General features: G+C 39.2%; 2 protein-coding genes across 2 annotated transcripts in view; one reads left to right on the forward strand and one right to left on the reverse strand.

The window, feature by feature from the left end:
- Nucleotides 1-23,122, reverse strand: part of LOC140238828 (calmodulin-binding transcription activator 1-like) — a 130,734-nt gene that overhangs the window by 99,027 nt on the left and 8,585 nt on the right. The window contains exon 2 of the mRNA XM_072318727.1: nucleotides 17,755-17,852. Coding sequence (XP_072174828.1) covers nucleotides 17,755-17,852 — 98 coding nt within the window. The remainder of the gene's footprint in view (nucleotides 1-17,754; nucleotides 17,853-23,122) is intronic.
- Nucleotides 6,548-8,442, forward strand: LOC140239241 (zinc finger protein 862-like). Its single transcript, XM_072319119.1, has 3 exons — nucleotides 6,548-6,873; nucleotides 7,240-7,452; nucleotides 7,875-8,442. Exons 1-3 carry the CDS (start codon nucleotides 6,548-6,550, stop codon nucleotides 8,440-8,442), a joined length of 1,107 nt encoding a protein of 368 aa, XP_072175220.1.

Raw genomic sequence — 23,122 nt, forward strand, 5'->3', positions numbered from 1 at the left:
TTACGGCACGTCCTGAATGTCACAGCGTCAACCCATTCCGTTGCAAAGACTTCCGCACATCCCCCCCCCCCCAATGTACAGTTGTGTCTCATAAGACTGGCGGCCGAAAGTAGGCCTGGCAGCTCCGTGTTAAAATTGCAACAGTACGTCCCGTGGGCCGTATCTCGCAGCTCGCTCTACTGTTGCTTGGCATCCTGCGTGTGGCATCCTAATGAACTCCATTCTGCTGCTGGTAAAAATGAAAAATACGAGAGAACAAATGAAGTCCCTCAAAATTCAGGGCACACCACCTGATGATTGGGCCCTAAGGACGGTGCCTTTAATGCACGCTAGCCATTCTTCCAAGCACCTCATTTTCTGATTAAGTCTCCAAGGACCATCATCCCCAAAATGTCATTGTCTTTCTCAGGGCTGCACACTAGCGCCGGTCCGACGGTCAAAGACCGGCAAAACTCACTGTCGGACCGGTAACTTTTCAGAAATTGCCAAAGTTACCGGTCCGAAATGACCGGTAAAAAAAAAAATAATGCTATCGGGGTCAGTTCAAAGGTAAGATGAGGCAGACATCGAATATCAGTACAATCACATATTTATTTACCGGTATTTATTTATTTTTTTTTGCGTACAGATGAACCTAAGATTCTACGCTGTTCGCTCTAAATACTCGCACTCGCTGAACGCTAGCTCACAATACACAATCAGTCGTGAGTGTCGTGCATGCACGCACACGATAAACAATCAATCGGACCCACCAATGCAAATTTGAGCACATGCCAAGTACTGTACGTACTGTTCCCACCTGTACCTCCCTGCTGCTGACACGGTACGTACGCAGGGACTGCTGTCATTGCAGTGTATTTGAATACTAGTAACTCGTTTTCAGAGCGTACAGTGAGACAATATGGCATCGCGCACGCTGTGTCCTTTGTTGCGTACAGTATCCCTCAACCCCGTTCGTTCGTTGTGATCGGTGTTACCACGTGGTTACATCAGAGAGATCGCGAGCTCTAGAGAGATAGTGGGGTGCACCACAGAGTGAGTTCTGTGTAGTTTGCAGGCACAAACCCTTGTTGGTCGTAAAGGAGTCTGCGCCAAGACTACTACATGCACCACTTTGGCACTGTCCCATAGACCCTGTGTTGAAGCTTAGGCTGCAGTGTAGTGGTGCGTGTATTAGTCTTGGCGCATGCAGACTCCTATACGACCAACAAGGGTTTGTGCCTGCAAACTAAGTTCTGTGGGGTGCACGCATAGAACGTGCGCTCCAACGTATCTGCAGTATTGTATAATATTCCGCTCAGTTCGTGCTGTTTCCGAAGGCAAGCTCGACTAGGTTGTCCTGAATCACAGCCGCAGCTTCTTGGCAGTTACTAACAGCATGTCCACTACCGCGACACGCGCGCAATTCTTACGTTGCATATGTCTTTGTTGTACCAAGGAGCTATATAGCTCCTTGGTTGTACTAGTACTTTTAATAGTACATGTACCATAGTGTGTGTTCAGCAGTGAAATGCGAAGTTGATGCTACTACTCTACCATGCCTAGTTATGTCACATAGGGGAACGCACGTGGGCATTTTGGACGTGTGAACATGTAACATATTTGGTCATGGGCTGAACGAAATGTTTTGTCGTAAATGATTAGGGCGTGAATGATCTGTTAATGTTATCATGGATACATTTCAGAATTACGACTGTAGTCATTTCACATTTAATAATTTGCTTGTGTACACTGTATTAAATTTTCGCCTCTACGTTCCGGTTTAATACGGACTATTTTCGAATTAGTGAAATGTTTGATTCATGAACCGGCCGTTGTTTGAAAACAGTGTTCAAATCTTTGTTTTGTCAATATTTGAAACATTTTGTTCATGATATTAGAATTTCGTCGATAACAGCATCGCCGTGACAATGAAACGAATGCAAGCAATAATTTTATTCCGATGAAAAACTGAACTAATTGTATTCCGATTAAAAAAAAAAAAAAAAAAAAAATCAGTCTTACATACATCCTCAGTTCCACACATAGGCACACACACACCCTAACCTTTGAAATTATATGTCTATTTTACATCAAAAAATGTAGGGCCTAGTGGAGACTGTCTATTACTATTTTAATGAATCTACGCGAAACAGACACGGAGTATTAAAACATCCCTCCGCATTTCTTTTAATATAGAACACACAAAATTATACACATACAGACACATGCACACTGCAAACTGACCAATCCATCAAGCGTTCGATGTGACAATTTTACACGCTTACTTGTCTTGAAACCGTAGAGCCCCTACCCTAGCATTTCCGTGGTAATTATTTCGGCAATAACTCATTTTAGCATAGTATGATATTTTTTACGCTTGTTTTGCTAACTTGCATTTTGCCATGGAAAGTTGCCTACCGGTAAGCTAATCCCCTGAAGTGAGACAGCGCCAATTTTTTTTTTTGCTTTTGCTCCCTCGAATTAATCTTTACTCAAACTTTAAATAGCCCGTGGTTGACGCTAACCATAACCAACGCTGGCGTTAGCTTTAATCTTTGCGTTGTCTCGAATCTGAAAATTAATCATAACTTAACCGATTGCCAAAGGCCCAACATTCAACCTCTGTGGAGTAACTGTCGCCATAGCAATCGTAAACATCGTCCCTGGGTTTAACCTCGCACGTGGAGGTGTTTTGGGAAAGTTGGGATCCCCAGGCACGTCGCACCAGCACAGCCAGCTCACGTGCCTTGCTATGATCAATCCATTTGAAATAAGGGGTGGGGTGTAAATCTTATTCGAAAATTTCCTGGACAATAAAACGAATAAAAGAAAATGTTTTGTATTTTGTATTTTGTTATAAAAATGTGACCAAACACAATTATGAATCAATTTGTCAAGGTTATACTTCTGACTATTTTACCGTCTTCTTTTATCATCAACAAAGCTCTAACACCCCGTCAAACTAATTAAAAAGTCCCACTTTTGCCCACGTCTATCAGCCGCTCCAAGTTTGGTTTTTTTTTTAAACACGATATCGCACGTGTTTCTGTTTTGGTTATTGAATGCCATCATGAGTACGAGGAAATTGTCAGCGTTTGGATTTGTTCCCAAAAGAAAACAATCGGAGATCGAGAAGGAAGGTGCGGGGACAACAACCAAGACAACGGCTTTAACTACTGCTCTTCCCATGACCACGGATGCCCGCCCCGCGACGCAGACCGCTCTTCACTTTTCGTCAACGGCTCCTCGCCCCGCTACTTCAACCGCTTCTCGCCTACCGACCACGTCTGTCCGCTCAGCGACCGCTTCTCGATCTCGCATGACGATGGCTCCCCGAACTGCCACAACGAATACTCCTCCCCCAAAAAAGACCGCTGGTCAGCGACAGGAGCAAAAGCGAACGTTCGACGAGCAGAAGAGGAGCAGAGCCTTTAACAAGAATTGGAAAAGTGAATTTCACTGGTTATCTCATGAAGACGACAAAGGGATGTTCTGCACAGTCTGCAAGAGCTTTCCCTTGATTGCCGACACTGCGGGAACATTTTTCACGGGATCCATGAACTACCGCAAGTCAACAATTCAATGCCATGAGGATTCGAAGGCTCATAAGAAGTGTATGACCGCTAAGAGGGCGAAGGAGAGGGATGAAAAAACCCCAGGAACAATATCTAGTCATGTACTGCGCATGGAGAAGGAGCAAGAGGAGAAAATGACCAAGATCTTCAATACTGCATATTTCGTGATGAAGGAGGAGGGATCATTTCAAAGCTATGTGCGGCTCCTCGATTTGCAGAGGAAGAATGGTGTAGACCTTGGAGCGACATACACAAGTCATGAGGCCATGAGAAGGTAAAGCTTTAGGCTTATAAATAATTTTGAATATCAGTTTATAGCTATGATCTTTCTGTATTCTCTTCTAATCTTGTACAAGTAGTGTTCCTGCAGTGTGGTTTTATTTAGGGAAATGTGTGGGATTTGAGAGGGAAGGTGAGAGAGGGAAGGTGAGAGAGTAACGCAATAATCGTTTAATGTCATCAACGTTTGAGGTACAGAGTGTCCGAATCATATAGACACAATTTATTTTAATGAAAATGTGTCCAAATGTCATATCCCCCCCCCCCAAAAAAAAAAAAATGCTCGGACTGTAGGTTTGGCTGGGCCACAAACATCTACAAATCTTTAGATAACTTAGAGGGGTACAAAACACCTTACTTGAGAAAAATAAATGTCATATTTCAACTGATCTGATGACTCTCCGTAACATAAGAAATTCTCTTTGATTTTTTTTTTTTTGAAATAAAGATTCACTGAACCCATCTACGTAGACCTAAGGATGACAGAGCTAGAGGCTGTTAGGAAATCCCGATATCTTAGCATCCTAGTCGACTCCAGCACGGATGTCAGCAACAAAGACTTGGAACTGGTGTATGTCCGATACTTGAAGAGTGGTCTACCGATGAACATGTTTGTGGGCATCGAGGAGCTACAAAGTGCTGATGCTATTGGTCATAGGCATGCCATCGAAAGAAGTAAGTGTGATATTTCATAATTCATTTCAATCATTCTATGCCATTTCTAAAAACAAAACATGTATGTGTATACAGTGCACTCCCGTTACAACGAAATTTCGTTTAACAAAGTAAAACTTCTGGTCCCAAAATTATCGCCATTAAACTAGTCTATGGTACTAAATTCGCTTACAACGAACACGGTTACAGGGAAATTTTCGTTAAAACGAAGTCTTTTTCGAGTGCCACTGACAAAAGAAAAACAAAAAATTGAGTTCCCTCATCAATGATAACGAAATGCGGATCGCTTCCGAAAATACGTATATAAAACAAACATTTCACAAGCGTCTCTGCAAGGGCGAACGCTTCAAATCACTGTGTGCTCGCTCCGTGTGTCACGCACAGTTTCCGAGGGGAACTTGCTTTATTGTAATACAATCATCTGAAATTTCGATTTACTGTTCCGAAGGTTCTTTAATACAAAACACACATATTCTGATACACCTAAATGTCCGTTAGTTCGGAAACGAAATAGGGTTTGTCATAACGAACATTTTAATTTTTGGTTCGCTATTATAAGGTTCGTTAATTCGACAAACAAATATTACGACGGTTCGTTTGTCCGAAAATGATACAAACATTCATTTATCGGAACACTTTAAAAGGTAAAAACGTCTCATTAATCCAAAAGAAAAGAAGGTGAGACCACTAACAAAGCTTAGGAATTGCAAACCTTAAAATCGTCTTATAAGATAACTGAACCTTCGATATAACTAACCTTTCTCATTTTTTTTTTCCTTCGGAATAACGAACCTTATTTCATTTTCGGATTAAAAAAAAAAAAAAACTTCGGAACAACGAACCTTCAAAAAAGTGATCCTTTCTCATTTCTTGATTTACAAACCTTCGGAATGACAGACCTCATTTCATTTTCCGATCAACGAACCTTCGGAAAACGAATAATATTACAAGTGTATTTATATCTAAATTATGAACTTTCGGAATTCATAACAAATCTTCGGAAGAGTAAAGTTTCAAGTGAACAATCCTTCGGAATCCCGGGAATGGCGAAACTTCATAGGAGCCTTTGGAGTAACAAACTTTTGGAACAGCGAACTGTAACCGAATCCTAAACCGTCGTTTTCTATATAAAAACTATACAAAACTATACAAAATTTATGCTCTCTTCTAAATGTAATATTCAAACGAAATTAAAAAGGTACCATCCCATTTCACATAACTTTCCAGTGTATGATGAGTATTCATCAAACGGAATATGATATATGCGTGATTTCCTTGTTTTCGTCATATGCAGGTATTCTATTTGTTCGGTTATAACGAAAGAAAACTGCCAGTACCGAGCAATTTGTTATAACGGGAGTGCACTGTACAAATTTAAAAAAAGATTAATAAAGGTCCTATGCTAATTATTTCTTGTTTTACCCAAGTCAGATTGCATGTTTTAATCCATATCCTGCATATACATTGGTAAGCCTTTAGATGCAAAGTAGGCCTACAAACATACTATGAAACTAACTAAAATGTGGATATATGTTGACAACTGCTATATCTAGATTTCATTTTCTTTTTTTTTTTCTTTTTTTTTTTTTGTTGCTAAATTTGTACAGTGGACTCCCGTTATAACGAAGTCCTCGGGACCGGCAGTTTTCTTTCGTTATAACGAAATTTCGTTATAACCGAATGAATAAACAATAAAAATACATAGAGTTGATAATGTTGCGGCCCTAAATTTTATTTCGTTGTAACCGGAATTTCGTTATAACCGTGTTCGTTATTACACTGTACCCATTTATGTAAATCGTTGTCGCATTATTTTTGCAGTCCTGGGTCTTGCTGAACTGACTGACTGGCGGGATTCTATTGTTGGGTTTGGTGCAGACGGAGCTGCCACAATGCAGGGCGTGAACAGAGGTCTTGCTGCAAGACTGCAAGCGGACTTTGAATGGATTGTCTCCATTCACTGTATGGCACATCGCCTGGAACTTTCAGCTGGGGATGTCATCAAAGATTGCAAATTGGTTCGCGACATCCTGGACATGATGGAGATGAACTACAAACTGTACAAGGTTTCTCCAAAGCTGTACAGAGAGCTGCATGAGATGGCAGAAATGATGGGTGGTGAAAAGGTCAGGAAACCTCAGCGCACGCAAGGAACTAGATGGCTTGCTCATCTGGGGAATGCTCTGGATGCAATCATGAAAAACTTTGCCCCGCTGATGAGCCACCTAGAGGATCTCATCGCAGACCGTCGATCAAGTGCTGACATTCAAGGGAAAGCCAAACGAATCCTGAAGATCATGACAGATTTCCCCACACTCAAGTTCATGTTCTTCTTGCAAGACATCCTCGACAGTATGAGCAAGTATGTTGACAATTGCGTTCCATTGTTATTAGCTCTACACCTGTACGTACCTGCACTGTCTTGTTTCAGACATACAATCCAGATTTTGCAATTACTTAATCAATGCAAGAAATTACAAAATGTAAAGTCAGGGGTCAAATTTCTAGAAAAAAAATAAAGATGAGATATATAAAATTCATTTACTGTTTTGTTTTACTTTTTTTTTTTTGATTTTCTTAGGCAGGACACGGGAGTGATTATGAAGTGCAGCAGGAAAATTAACTTACGCAGGTGTATTTATCGTAAACATGTATTGCATGAAAGAGTACACATATAAAACTGTTAACTTATTTGATTTTTTTTTTCTTGTCTTCATGATTTCTGCAGGTTGAGCCAAAATCTGCAGAAGGATTCATCCAGCCTTGCAGAAGCTTCGCGTGCAGTGGACGCAACCTCCTTCCAACTAGGAAGTCTGGCAAAGAAGCCAGGAATGTATCTCCAGTCATTCCTGGATGAGATGGGAGAATCCAAGGACCAGACTGTATTCAGGGGACAACAACTGAAAAGGACAGAGATGGAAGAGGAGTTTGAGGCAAACAGGTAATCAGTATTACCGATCAGTACTAGTACTTGATTTTCAACAGAAAATTATAAAATTAAAACACAACCTGCATTTTTCGTACCGGGTATTTTCACATTAGAATTGAAGTTAGATTTTAGGAAGAAAAAAAATTGACAGTCATATGACTTTTTTCTAAAAATAAGAATACAGAGCTGAAGCTTGATCTGCTTTATGACTACTACCATTGCCTAAAGGCTAACCATTTTTTGTTATTTTTTTTTTTTTTTGGGGGGGGAGGACAAGATTAGCTTCAGTCTTCATAACAAAAAAAAAAAATACAACGTATGATAGTTGTTGGGTTGTAGCAGTGTCAGATGTGTTGTCAGTATATCAGTTATAGTTAGTCTCATTGTCCAGCTATATGTCTAATTTGTTGTTTGTTCTTCTTTTGCATTTGTAGGTCAGACGTGGTGAGTAAACTGCAGCGGCACCTCACCAGACGGTTTGAAAGTCTCAGACGGGACGAGGTGGCTGCTGCAATTACCATACTCAACACCCGTCAGTGGCCCCAAACAACAGAGGACCTTGAATCATATGGCAACGCAGCAGTAGATTTCATCTGCAGGCATTTCTCTACTGTCTTGACGCAGCACAAATGCGAACTGGCAAATGTCATGTATGAGTGGCAAGAAGCAAAGTTGTATGTCAGTAGTTTGCCCACAATGAAGAGACACAACGCATGGACGGACATCATGCTGGACGAAGAGCTGAAGGCACATATTCCAAACTTCATGCACCTTGTTGAAATCCTCACCGTCCTGCCTCTCTCCACTGCAGCTTGTGAACGTGGATTCAGCTGTATGAAGCGGGTCAAGTGTGATTGGAGGAGCTCACTGAAGGTTGACATGCTGTCGAAACTGATGTTCGTGGTCCTCAACGGTCCGGAGGTGAAAGACTACAATGCAGCTGGTGCACTCAGCGTGTGGTGGAAATCAGAGAGAGCACGTCGTCCAAATTACATGGATTAATTCGCTGCTTATCCCTGTCAAATGTGCCTGCCCATCTCAAAGAAAAAAAAAAAAAAAAAAAACCCACAAAATAGTCACAGATGAGAATTCACTTCAATGGATGAACTTATGTCATGACCAACTCACTTTTTCTTAAGTTTGTGTTAACTGGGAATCTTTTTTTCTAGTACAGTTAAAATTTGGTAACCGTAACTTGTCTTAAAACAAACCTAAAATCAAACAGAAGCAGCTTTTCTATGAACCTCTTTTTGGGGGAGGGGGAAGGTGCTGCTTTAGGAAATTTATACTTCTGCTGAGCACACCTCATACCAGTTGTAACTCTCTCACACATGTATGGGTGGGACCTCCATTTTATGCCCTACCGGAGGGACAGAGTGTAAAAAAAAAAAAGTATACAGAGTATATTCAGCATCAGGGTATGTGGATTTTGTACCACCCAAACTATACCAATCGTGCCAAATTTTACAATCGCAAACAATAACTTATCATACGTCCTGTTTCTTGAAGTTATGAACATGTCTTTCAGATGTATGACACTGTTATTACTACTTTGTAAGTTTTTGGAGAATATTTTTTTTTTTATATCTATCCTATGGTAGTTGAAAGCATGGTGTATAGGGACCAACTAAGTTATTATCATGAAATTAACAGATAACTTCCAATAATAAAAACTCTCACTCTCTTGCCACTGTTATTTGTTTGTGTTGAATAACATGCCCATTTGTGCCCCCATAGCATACATGTACAGTGAAACCCCGTTATAACGAGTTCGGTTATAACGAGGAACCGCTTATAACGAGGTGATAGCGTCGGTCCCATTTTCCTTTGCGTGTAAACCTATGGCAAAACGAATCGGTTATAACGAGTTCGGTTATAACGAGATTTCGGTTATAACGAGGACATTTTCGGCGCATCATGATAAAGAAAAACATAAGAAATTTGATCGGATATAACGAGGTACCATTTTTTGACTTGTCGCTTTTCAAACACGCGACAAACGAAACACTGAAAATCGAATTCACGCTATCCATGTCTTTTTCCCGTTTTGCAGAGAACAGTTCCTTCCATGTTTTCTTCTAAACCACGCAATAAGACACATTAATACCATCAGATGTTCCTACTAAATTATTAAACATAATCATTCGATTTTCTTTTTCGCGAGATCACACGCGTGCGTAATGTTATAGGTCAGACCACAGCGCAACAAGGGAAAAAAGATAACGCACTCAAAAACTGTTCATGTGGCGACACGTAGCAAATATGGATATTGGAATGCGTGTGCAACTCAAAATTTATTATCCTTTCCATTTGTAGTCCCAACTTCCAGTTCTTTCGCTGGTGCTGGTTAGCAAATATGAGTGTACATTGTATGATTATAGCCGAAATAATTAATGACTTCACGATCTCGCCGGGTGACGGTAGCGTAAAAATAAAACGCGAAGGGATTTTCGTAAGAAGATAAAGAACGCATCTTTAATCCCTTCGGGCGCAACGATAATACATTGTATGAGATTACAGCCGAAATGATTCATGAAATCATTGCATTCCCGCTGGGCACCAACAGCGTAAAATAACCTCGCAAGTTACGGTAAACGACGCACGTATGTTACTCTGAAATCATCGCGATCTCGCCGGATATGACAGTAGCGTAAAAATAGTTGAATAACGCATGTTAAGCTACTTTAATCGGTGTTCAGAAGAAGAAACAAGCGCATTTGAAAATTTGAATAGATCTGGGTTTGTTCATTATCACAATTTTAACAACGCATTTCACAATGAAGATTTTTCTTTCTTTAAGAATGGTCTACGAGGAACAGATTTGCGTAAAAAGGATCACAACTTGACCTTCTAACTTCAATCCTGTCCCATATTTTTCAAGAACGGACGTACAAAATGCGAAGAAGAAAAATGAACAACGCATCTTAAATCCCTTCGGGGGCAACGAACATACATTGTATAAGATTACAGCCGAAATGATTCATGAAATCATCGCATTCCCGCTGGGCACAAACAGCGTAAAAATACCCCGCAAGTTACGGTAAACGACGCATGTATGTTATTCTGAAATCATCGCGATCTCGCCGGTTGACAGTAGCGTAAAAATAGTTAAATAACTCATGTTAAGCTACTTAATCGGTGTTCAAAAAAAGAAACAAACGCATTTCACAATTTGAATAAATCTGATATTGTTCATTATCACAATTTTAACGACGCATTTCACAATGAAGATTTTCTTTCTTTCAGAATGGTCTATGAGGAACAGATCTGCGTAAAAAGGATCACAACCTTCTAACTTCAATCCTGTCGCATATTTTTTAAGAACGGATGTACAAAACGCGAAGAGATTTTCGGAAGAAAAAAAACAACAACGCAATTTAATCCTTTTGGACGCAACGATCATGCATTGTATAAGATTACAGCCGAAATGATTCATGAAATTATCGCATTCCCGCTTGACACCAACAGCGTAAAAATATCTCGCAAGTTACGGTAAACAACGCATTTATGTTGCTTTATTTGCGCTGGCGTTTAGAAAAAATTTAACAAACGCATTTTATACAATCTGATTTTAATATAATATAGAAGTAAAAATAATATAGATATAAAATAATTTCCCTTTATTCTCTCGATAATAATGAGCCATAATAAAACGCAAAGGATGTTCTTAACTTTCGTTAATGGGTATATAGGTGCCTATTATAACGTCGTCCTTATGTTTTTCTTTGTTTTTGATGCGTACGGTTATAACGAGGTACCGATTATAACGAGGTAATATCGCCGGTCCCACGGACCTCGTTATAACGGGGTTTCACTGTATTTTACTTCATTCAGTTTTATAAGTGTGTTGAATCGAGAAACAACACGTTATCGTGCATATTTTTGTATATTTGTTTTTCCGCAGCAAACAATCAGAGAAAGCAGTTATAAACAACTTGCAAAAGTAAACTTAAGCCATCTCATGACTTACGTGTTTTATTTATGTTGAATAACTTGTCAAACCGTTGAATATTGCTGCTGCTGTTGCTGTTGTGTGTGTTTCACTGCACTGATATGTGTGGGTGTGTGTATGTGTGTGTGCGTGTGCGCGCATGCGCGAGTGTTCGGGGGGGGGGGGGTAAAAGTAAGCAACAAAAAACAGCAAAAAAAGTTTACACAGTTTTTTCTGTTGTTGACCGGTAAATTTTATGTTCGGACCGGTAAAAAATGGGAAAACTGGGTATCTACAGGTCCAACAGGGACATGTCGGACCGGTAGAAAAAATGGGTTAGTGTGCAGCCCTGTCTTTCTACACAAGCCAATCCCCAATGGCAATCAAAGGGCCAGGCAATATTAACATGAAGCAACTCATCAGGGAGCAATCAAATTCAAAACCTAATCCTCCATCTGACCCAGGCCTTCAATAGCAGTAAATGATAATAAAGTTTCAAGAACACTACCTCATGTATGTTAATTCAGAATCAAATGTTGATTACTTCAATGATGTCCCTACGTGAGAAAAGTATGTGCAGTGACAATGTCTTTGCATGTCATCTACACTGTAATAGACTGGAATTCTTGAAACTTACAAGTTACAAGAAAATACGCCATGACGTAGTATGATGTTTGTCTGAGCATACCTACATGTAATTCACCAGAAGCTACATGCTGTATGCCCATTAGTTTAGAATTCATGGTCAAAACAGACAGAAAATGAGGTGAAAATGTAGATTATTCAGCAAAAGCTACAAGAGTTGATAATTCATACTCAAAACAGACAAAAGGTGTGGAGTAAATGTAGGTAATTTACCAAAAGCTACAAGAATCATGTACTCATGATCAAAACAGACAAAAAATGAGGAGTAAATATAGACAATCAAATAGAAGTTGGGCTCCCAGCCCACCCCTTTCCTTTCTGTATCCAAGTTTGTTTGTTTTGGGTTTTTTTTTATTCTTTTGCTGTTCCCCTTCCCCTCTAATCATAAGATTAACAAACTATAATTCAATGTCAATACATACTAAATGTCAACACAAAAACAACAAATATGCATGCTTGTAGCAACTACGTACAGTACAAGGTACCCCTATGAAAGAGCAAATTGAAACACACACATTGACACACACACACAGTTGAAAGCAGTTGTTTGATTACTGTTTCATTTTCACATAAAAGTATTGATGGGCCAATGTATAAAGATCAATGGACGTTTTCATTTGCAGCAATGCTGAAATGTGCCCTTGCGTTAAAACCACATTATGCTGATTACTTTTTACTTCATGAGGTGTACACAATGTATTATGTATAATATGCATAGATACGGCAGTGCCCAGACATGGGCAGTCAATGCACCATATGCTCGGGGGACGACATGCAATGAGCACAAGCAATTAATCCCCGGGTCGCATGACAAAATGTTCGCATGGCCGGCAAAAAGCTGAACGTGAGTGGGTCACAATTAGTAATCCCTGTGAGCTCACGTGTTAGCCTTGGCTGACCGCACGCTGCGCATCGGCTCGTTTCCTTGGCTCTGGTAGTCGAGCTGGAGTGCATGCTCATTGATTGTTGCTGTCCGATTACTGGAGGAATTTTAGGTCAAGTTCATCACAGATCTAATTCTGGACCGAAACAGCAATGTGATACCATTAGTGGTGTTCTTCCCTCTGTGGTATGCTATGAAAATTGTATCACCAAGGTTTTTAATCTGCTGTTGATTATTACTGTAGTTGTTGCGAGAAATGCCTTCAAATGATTCGATGTAAAAAAAAAAAAAGAAAAAAAAAAAAGAATCATCATTTATTTCAACAAACATGTGTCTGCCTGAAAAGATAATCCATTTATCATTAGTTCTACTTTTAAATCCCTTCCATAAGCAATGGCCTACAATGACGTTTATCACTGTTTTTGTCAAGTGTCTCTCATTTCTAATTCGCACTGACGAACTTTGAACCTAAATCAAACTACTGTAATTGCACATTACTCTGCGTTGGTACAATAAATATATCTCTTATATGTCTCTAATTTATCAGTTGCCCTTCCAGACTGTTTACTTTCCTTTTCACATTAAAATCAACACAGTTCACAATTCGCAGAAATTCTACGCCCTCTTGGAAGTGCTTTCAATCTATCACTCAGAGATGGTAGCATGCCATCCTGCACGCAAATCAAGTTTTGATATGGTTGGTGGGGTGTACAATGTAACTGCAGACCAAAGAGTTTGACAAAGTTTCATTTGATGACTGATTAACTAGCCCGCATTATCAGATAGGTTCATCTTCAGTGATGCCATTCATTGAACACGGTACTTTCCACTTGATTGAAAAGGGTTTGAAATGGAAGATTTTCATTGATTCAAAATGTAGCTTGAAGTACCAGAAAAGGTCACAATACTATTAAATTCACTGAAGATGTTTATGGACAATCCAACCAATACAATATCAGGAGTGACCATTTAAGTGGTAGCCAATTAATTAAGCAGTGACCACTATACTGCATCACACAGCAATGACATTTACATTCATTTATATTCAAATAATCAATTCATATCAAACCTGGCTGCTGTCACAAGATCTAAAAGAATAAAATTAGAACCTATCACTTTTAGGCCACACATTTTCTTGAAAAACAGCTTTTTGCTTTGGGACATCACATGCAGACCACTTACGAAGGTAGAGAAAACTTGATCTTTGCATCTTTTTTTTTAGAAATATGCACAAAAAGACAAATTTAAAACCAACAGTAATATTTTTTATTATTATCATTTTTTTAGAGATTAGACAGTAATTCTTTTTCAAAGACTATCGCTATAGAATAGCATGAAACTTTTCTTCAGAAATCTACGACATACAGCGTAATTTGAAAAAATGATGTCTGTGTACCTAAAAAAAAAATTAAAAAAAAAAAAAATCAGAACACTATCATTTTCCATCACGACTTTGTAAATGTTAGGCACAAAACCAGAAAGGTCACACACTGGACCAAGGTATGTGTTGAATGGATATACAATGGTTCCAAAAGAAGACCTTTTTTCAACTCTTTCGCTAGGATCATCATGTCTCCAAGGAAATCAATTCACCCCGTGACATTTATCGTTTTGCAATACTACTTTGAAAAATTTGAGCACAAAGATAGACAGGCCACATACAATGTACTGGACCAAAAATGCGTATTCAAGGTTACAAAGAAAAAGTGAGAGAAAAAAAAGGAACTCTTTTCTTCAATGTCTTTGTTTGGATGATTGTGTCTCCAAGGAAATCATTTCACCCTCTGACAAATTGTTCCTGGAACATGCACACACTGTGACGAGGTCTCCAGCCCGCGAGCATCAACGCCGTGCGTGCCGTCAACTCATCTTCATCAGCTCCCCCGTCTCGACACCAGCGGGTAAATATTAACATTCTGACGTCTGTCCGGCACGCTTTGATGAACGAACCCGGTTGTGCAAGAAGTGCCGTCCCCTCAGATTCTTCAAGTGATCTCATTAACAAGGAATGCTGGGTGAGATATACACAGGCTGGTTGCTTTGTATTAAATAAGTGTCGTTACGAGAATTTACGGCAATGTGAGCAAGAGACTACGCTGTGCCCGGAGAGTGTATAGCTCTATGTAGATTATAGATAAACCATCACTGGTTGAAGTTAGCTTCATTTTCCCCGATGATGTGTGACCATTACACATTATACAAGATTACCTTATAACTGTGGCTGAAAATATACAAAAACAAAACAGAACAATCCAAACTTTTGTTGTCAGGAATAACAAAAAAAAAAAAAAAAGAGGAAGACACCTTACCATACACCATTTTGTCAGAAAGAATCCCATAATGTGTAATTTCACATAAATAGCTCAAATGAATCACTCACACTGAGGGCCTTGAGACCATGCAAGATTTATCGCCCCCCCCCCCCCAAAAAAAAAAAAAGAAAAAAAGAAAAAAAAGATGCATTATGGGATAGCTCACGGGAGAAACTTGCCCCGGTTTTGGCTGCACATGCACTCAGATCTCTGTCTTTATCCAGAGGGATTTTTTGTTGAAGATTTCTTCGCTTTCCATCATGTGACCAGCACATTGAAGCCTTGCAGTTAGTGAACCATGACTCTAGTGACCGCAAATCAGTAAAACTTAGAAACTTTCAACTCTTAAGCTGAATTATAGCTAAGAAAAAAGGGGGTAACAACAGCAAAGCAGACAAATAACTCCATTGAATCGTATGGGAACTGCGACTCGCGTGAGACAACCGGAAGCGAACAAGGGCACCGAGGAATCCCATAGTGCATCTGTGACAGAGCTCTTCAGCATGCGCAGAAGTTTTCTGCGCATTTGCAATACCGAGAATTGAAGCGTGATATGCGTACACTGGTATGCAAGTTGCACAGTACTTAATAACAAATGTACATTGATTTGTATGCATAAAAATGTCAAAACAAATTGTTTTCAGTGAATTTGTAGAAAATATACAATTCTACGGCAATGGAGCAGCACGATTTTCAAGAATCCCCAAACACGCTTTTGAGCCGCTCAGCGGAAAAATAAGGACATTTACAATGAAATACCACTGGCATCTTCTTTCAGCATACATGTAGATGCCTGTCATAATGGCAGACTCCGTAAACTCGCATGCAGCTCTAACTCACAGCAAACCGTCCAAGAGGAATCTCATCAACTCCTCCTGAAGAGGAAATTTTGGAGGTAATCTACAGTCGCTGTGTTTATGTCATTACTCATTATCCTCTGTACATCGTGCATTCTCTTGCCGCCGGGCCTTCGGTAGTAGGAGCACAAATACAATGCGAGCCCCATCTCACTTTTTTTTTTTGCAAATTACCGTCACGACAGTACCACACCATGCGATGACATCTCCATATGGTAAAAAAAAAAATAGAAATAATAATGTGCTTCACATCTCCGAATATTATCAATCTAAACATCATCTGCAAAAGTTAGGTGGGAGGAAAGAGCAGTCAGGCACTTTGAAATAAGATGATTACCTCTTGTCCTTGGACAAAAAAAAAATAAATGAATACTCGGAATTGCTGGAATGTTTGACAAAAACAAGATTGAAGCCAATCTTTTACTCATAATTGTAATGACGATAGCATCTTTATCAACAATCATATAGATGGTTATGATTGAAAAGAACAAAAAAAATTGTAACGAGTTGTGATGATAAGAACAATAAGATATCATCATCATAACAGCAACAATATTTAATAAAAACAATAACAAAAACAATAACAATTGCAATGATAGTGATTACAACTGTTTTGCAGAATTCTATTTTGGTACTGTATAAGCTGCTACTCAAGGTTCAATGTGAATGATTGCCCTGAAAATCTGAAGTGTTTTAGGGTCATAAATCTTACCTGTTATCACTAGTCCATATTAGATTTTCAGTTCAATGGTGTGAGTAGCATTTTACGCACCCAGTGGTGAATTAAAATCATAGTAAAATCAAACCTGCCCATGGCAAGCACTATTAACTACACGTACACATCTCTACTCCTTCGGTCAAACTGCGCAATGGAGCTGCGCAGTGACAAGGCCTCCCAATGAACTCACGACAGTCGACAAACTCAACAACTTGATAAACATGATCCGAAAGGCGTTTGCAAATTATGCGTCTTGAAAGTGGGTATTGAAACACATTTAAAACATGGGAGAGTTGATAAATGCAGCCCAAATATGCACTGAGTAAAACTCGTGATCTGGGGAGAGCTATAAAGGAGTGCAACAGCGAGACCACAGATAAATTTCCATGGCTGACATATCATTTCTAGACTGTTAGTGTTAGGGCAGACTGCTCGTTCATTCGTAAGGCAAAAAAAAAAATGTTGTATTGGCTAACGCAAATGACCCTAAAAATGTTACCCTAGAGATTTCCCCCCCAAAAAAATTCTTCGCTATCGCTATCACAATAGCACAATATTTCGATATCGATAGTGCAATCGTTATCACTGTGGCGCAGTCACCATCTTTAAATTTTCTCATTGAGTTTCACAACTTTCATTTTTTTTTTTGGTGTGTGTGTGTGTGATTATCCACTTGTTTAATCTGCGTGTGTTGTAGCATGATTTTTTTTTTCTTAGAACATTCGGTTGTTTTCACAAGTTGTTGTTGTTGTTTTTTTTTACATCACCATATGGAGTCCTACAGTGTTCGCTTTACTGCAAAGTTGTGGTGGTAAAAAACAAAAAAAATCGACCTACCAACCCTATTTTCATATGGCATGTTATGCCTATTCACCCTTTTTTCATTTGTTGTTTTTTTTTTTTTTGTTTTTTTTTTTGCCTAAGGTTATGAAGGATCAAGGAAATTCCTAGGGATATGACTTCCTTACCTCATTGGTGTTCCATCGGTCCTGTTTCTTGGGAAGGACGGTCACTTTCTCCAGGTCGTGGAGTGCCTTGGGCAGGGTCACCTTCCGCTGCGGATTGTCTACAGTATACAGAATACAATAACGGATTGATTTTTAACAGTCACCGAATGAACAATTTATTGACTGATGCTTCTCTTCTATCACTGCAGATAAAGGAAGGAAATCTACTGGAAATGCATTGTTTGAGCAAAACCACATTTTGTAAGTACACATATTCAAAGTATTCACTTTGTTGCTCTCATCATGCCGCTTCCATTACCTTACTCCCATACAGTACTTTAATTTCTAAATTTCTAGCAGAAGCATGGTACTATTTGTAATCAGGCACACATACAGTACATCCAGTGCCCATTCCTTTCGTGGCAAAGAACTTCTTCACTGGACCACAGACCAATACATAATATTGTAAATCTGCCTCTTGTTTGGTAGCCTCTTGCAAACTGAACTGTCAGTAATACGGTCGGCTCTTCACACAACAGACAGACATCTTCCATTCACTCTTGTCACAAATGTACACACAAGTAGTTATGTACATGTATCAAGGCTGTATGCATGGTTGTTTAATGTGTATGTACACAGGGTAGACCAGAATAATGGAGAACATTCTATATGATATAGATATAGTACATATAGGCTGACCAGATCAGTGGAGAATTTTCTACGTGGTATAAAATGTAGCTACAGTACATGTATGCATGTGACAGGAAATACATTATAGCTCACTCAATCTAGAATGATTTAACCCATTCCAGAAAATTCTAGGAAGTGCTGGCTGAGTGAGGCACTGCCCTTGTAACCCAATGTGATTGGTAGTTAATTTTGGCAATGATGTTATGCACATATTAGGCAGTGAGTCATCCAGGATTCCTGGAATTTGGACTTGCTAGTATGTTCAGGTATGTGGCCCCAGGTTGGAGAAAATTACAGAATGTACTAGAAAGGGGTGAATGGATAGTATATAAGTAGGAGAAATTCTGAGGTAGGCAGAGTACCCAACACCTCTGCTCTGAGAGTTACGTCACTTCTGGCTCTGAAGCGACTTGTTATAGTCAGTCCTGTGTTACCTGCTGACCTGCTATACAAACTGTGTTTGTGGAGATAAGGCCTGGGAGACATTTTGCCTGCTGACATTTTGCCTGCAGAGAATTAATTTGCCTACGTTGGAGATAGACTCCATATTTTAGTGTCAACGGACATTATTACGGCAAAGCTGTTGACGGGCTGGTTTCTTTGCTGGACATTATAAAGTGAATCATCATTCAACGCATCAACTGGACGTGGTCGTCATAACGTTTGGATTTTGCACATTTCGCCGTGGACATACACCTTGTTTATCGTGGGCTTTACCCTGGATTTATAAAGTGGATTATTGCAACCAGTGCCTTTGGAGTTACGTCGGAGGAACCATTCATCGGTGCGTCAAGGATCATTCATCGGTGCATCGAACATCGTATCTGGACACTATCAAAGGATTACTTGCTTTCAAATTTGGCTGTAAGTGATTTCACTACCGATTTATAATTGTTTTTATTGATCATTATTGTACTGATGTGAACACCGATTACGAGTCTGTACCCACAATATCACTGTTAATAAACCGCCTGAACATTAGTTGATTGTTTCTTTTGTGCGATCATTCTCAGAGTGATTTTGGTCGTAACACTCTGCTGTGCAGACTTACTTGCCACACAACAGCAAGCAGGAAATGGGGTAGAATTCTCCTTTTCTGTTTATAAGAAATCACAAAACTTAGCATGCATATCTTTATATACTCAAGGAACATGTGTAGCTCACAAATTTCATGAGTTTTTTCTCATATCAATACACCATTTTACGAGCTTTATCGGGTAATGGCCTTCGAGATCTGTTCGCCTACAAGACACAGCAACCGCGTTCAAACTGCTGGATTCACGTGTGCGCAGATACATTTGTACATGTAGAACACACAGTCCACACAGCAGAGTGAATGAAAGATCCTGTCTGTTGTAAGCCTGGGCTGACCGTATTCATACCGACCATACAGTTTACAAGAAGTCACCAAACAAGAGGCAGATTTATCGGTCTGATTGGACCCATGATGGACTGCATATCAAATGGCTAACTTATCTGGAGAGTGCAATAAATCTGCTCAGATAAAGAAAATGAAAGATAATCATGAGTATAAAAAAAAAAGATATGAAGAGAAAGCAAAACAAAACATTGAAGGACATGTGGGTCTCCTTGGGTCAGGTGTCCTAATTTCATATGAATCCTTGTAACAGGGATAACTGTGACCTCAGTATTTGATCATATTTAAGTGACACATACAAATACTGTAAGCCAGCCTGAAGCACTCAACACATTATAAATTTCCTTCTCTCCCCACAGCTAACTCTTGTTCATTACGTGCTCGCGGTCATATGGTCTATCCTCCATCCCCCCCCCCCCAGCAAGTCTTCCTAGTTGCCAAGGTTACCGACCAACAATGTGGTCCAAACAGGGAAGAGGAAGCAGTGGTTGCTCCCAAGGTTGGCTTTAAAGGTCCCAATTTCTACAGCCTCTCACAGCTTCCATGAATTTTGCCTTCGGACAAAAGCAAAAAAATGATAATTCTTTTACAACCATTTCATAATGATAATACAGACATATCTACAACTGTAACCACGACAATCATGATTTATAAACACTTAATAAGCGCTTAATACATACAGTTGTGTGAATTCATTTCTAAGTGCATAAATTTATTGATCATCTATCCATGGTAGTTTTTGTTGTTGTTGTTGTTGTAAACACAGTTTTACTAGAGGACCCTGATAATATACACAAAACTAGAAATGTCGCTATGGCGACTGATGCCTCCGCCATAATGCATGATTCTCCCAATAGGCGTATAGTACAAATGTCTTCACAATGTGTGATCCATGACAGTTTCACATACAATGTAACTGGCAAAATATTGAAATGACAGGTTTGTCAGAAATGTCTTGAACTGGGTTTGCTATAATTTTCTAAGAGTGCAGGTACACATATTTGGGGAATTTTGGGGAAGTTTATGCATTGAGTAATTTCCAAGGTACGAAGAAAGAGTGTGATGACGGTACAAAATAGATTTTTTTTTTTTTTTTTTTTTGGGGGGGGGGGGTATTGAAACCTGGCCTTTGACCCTTAACCTTTGACCTTTGACCTTCTGGCTGGAAATTTCCCGGAGAATCTCCATTAGGTAAAGCATGTATTAAGTTTTGAAACTAATAATGCAAGCATTGCATTTACTAGTATATGAGGGAAATAGTGAAATTTCGAGGAGTTGACCTTGACCTTTGACCCCTGACTATTGACCCATGACCCCTAAATTCCCTAGATAATCCCTGCCAGACAGTACATGCATATGTACCAAGTTCCACGAAGATACATTGAACCATTTGCGAGAAAAGTAATATTGCAACATTTTCACCTAACCTTTGACCTTTTGACCTTTGACCTTATGACATGAAACTCTCCCTGGAGAATCTTTATGCAGTAGTTCATGTCCACACCAAGTTTCAAGAAAATACCTTCGGGTATTGCATAGATATGGGGGAAATTGCAACATTTGTAGCATTTGACCTTGACCTTTTGACCTTTGACCTCTTGCCAATGTCACTAAAATCTACTCAACTAATTGTCCCATCATACATCATCCTTGGACCAAGTTTGGTGAAAGCTGCTTCATCCAGTTTTGAGTTATCACGTAAACAGTTAAATTTTAGGATTTGACCTTGATCTTTGACCTTTGACCTCTCTCTGATTTCACTGAAAAACTAATCAAGTAATTGTCCCATCATACATCATTTTCAAACACAGTTTGGTGAAATTTGCTCCATCCAGTCTTGAGTTATCGCGTAAATGGATACAATTTCATGATTTGACCTTGACCTTTGACCTTTGACCTTCAGCCGATTTCACCCAAAATCTAATCAAATAATTGCCCCATCATACTTCATACTTGGACCAAGTTTGGTAAAATTCCAGTAAGTATTACTCAAGTTATCGCGTAAACGAAAGCGTACGGACGTACGTACGGACATACGGACGGACGGACGTACGGACGTACGGACGGACGGACAACCCGAAAACATAATGCCTCCGGCACCACTTCGTGGCGGAGGCATAAAAAAAAAACTAGATTCGGAAATCTGTCTCTCCTATCTAGAGCAATGACAAATTTAAAAGTATATTTTTGAATGTCCTTTTACCTCTTTGAAATTCCTGTCACGACTGTGTTAAAAAAGAAAATCCTTTTACTTCCATTCTTTCTCATGAAAAAAAAATATGACACTTTCATATTTAAACACACGCACACACACATACACACACACACAATTTTTTGTTTGTTTTAACCTCATCATAGGAAGGACTACATCAAGTCATGCTGAATAAGAATTAAGGATAGGTGCAAGTAACTGCAGAAATTCATTGTTACTCAAAACAGTGATTGAAGGTCTTGTACGGAAGCAATCTTTAACGGTTAACTGGCAATGAAATAACCATGAATTTCCTTGTATTTGCTTAAATTCAGTAAATTTTTGCAGAACGTTTATTTCCAAATAACCATTATCATGCAAACCTATTTCCTTAGTCTGGTGAATTTCCTTCTAGGAAAAATGTCAACTTTGTGTTGCAGGCTCTGGTTATTGCTGGTACAAATATGCACTGTAAATCAAACTGTCCCCTATCCCTACCCCCACCCCCCCCCCCCCCCACTCCCCCCTAAAATGACATCATTGTGTGCCTTGAGCATTTCATTCATGGAAATGGCACAATTGGAATTATTATTATCAAAAGCCACATGAATACAATCAAATCAGTATCATCCACAGAGATTTTGTGCTTTAAGCATGATGGTAAGGTACATGTGTACATACATTAGCAATGGTGATCTAAAATACCCGGCTTCGATAAATTATCCTAATAACAATCCAATGTAATACCATTTCATTATCACTACCATTATTTGTTTATATGTTAAGTACTGTAAGACTCCACTGTACGCATGTTATGGTATAATATATGATGGTATGTGTATAGTGTTTTTAATATAAACTCTTTAGTAAGTGCGGTAAAAGTATAATTGATTATTAGTAGTATTCTCATCATTTGATATAATTATTATCATCAGGGCCCTATTTCATAATAGTTTCTGACATTTAAAACCAAACACAAGTCTCAGAACAACTCAAATGTAGAGCTGTACATTGCTGTAAAAATACAATATACACTGTAGTTAATGCACAATGGCATGACTGGTCTGCACATGATACGGGTACGCACTGGTCATTTGATGGATGTTGGTGTGTTTTTAATCAATATCATC

This window comes from Diadema setosum, chromosome 15 (assembly GCF_964275005.1).
Source record: "Diadema setosum chromosome 15, eeDiaSeto1, whole genome shotgun sequence".
Lineage (NCBI taxonomy): Eukaryota > Metazoa > Echinodermata > Echinoidea > Diadematoida > Diadematidae > Diadema > Diadema setosum.

What these genes read in the sequence shown, in the direction of transcription:
- LOC140239241 (XM_072319119.1), top strand. Translation starts at nt 6,548, where the DNA reads ATGATGGAGATGAACTACAAACTGTACAAGGTTTCTCCAAAGCTGTAC. An exon ending in ATCCTCGACAGTATGAGCAA is followed by an intron (nt 6,874 to 7,239) that starts GTATGTTGACAA and finishes TGATTTCTGCAG; the next exon opens with GTTGAGCCAAAATCTGCAGA. An exon ending in GAGGAGTTTGAGGCAAACAG is followed by an intron (nt 7,453 to 7,874) that starts GTAATCAGTATT and finishes TTGCATTTGTAG; the next exon opens with GTCAGACGTGGTGAGTAAAC.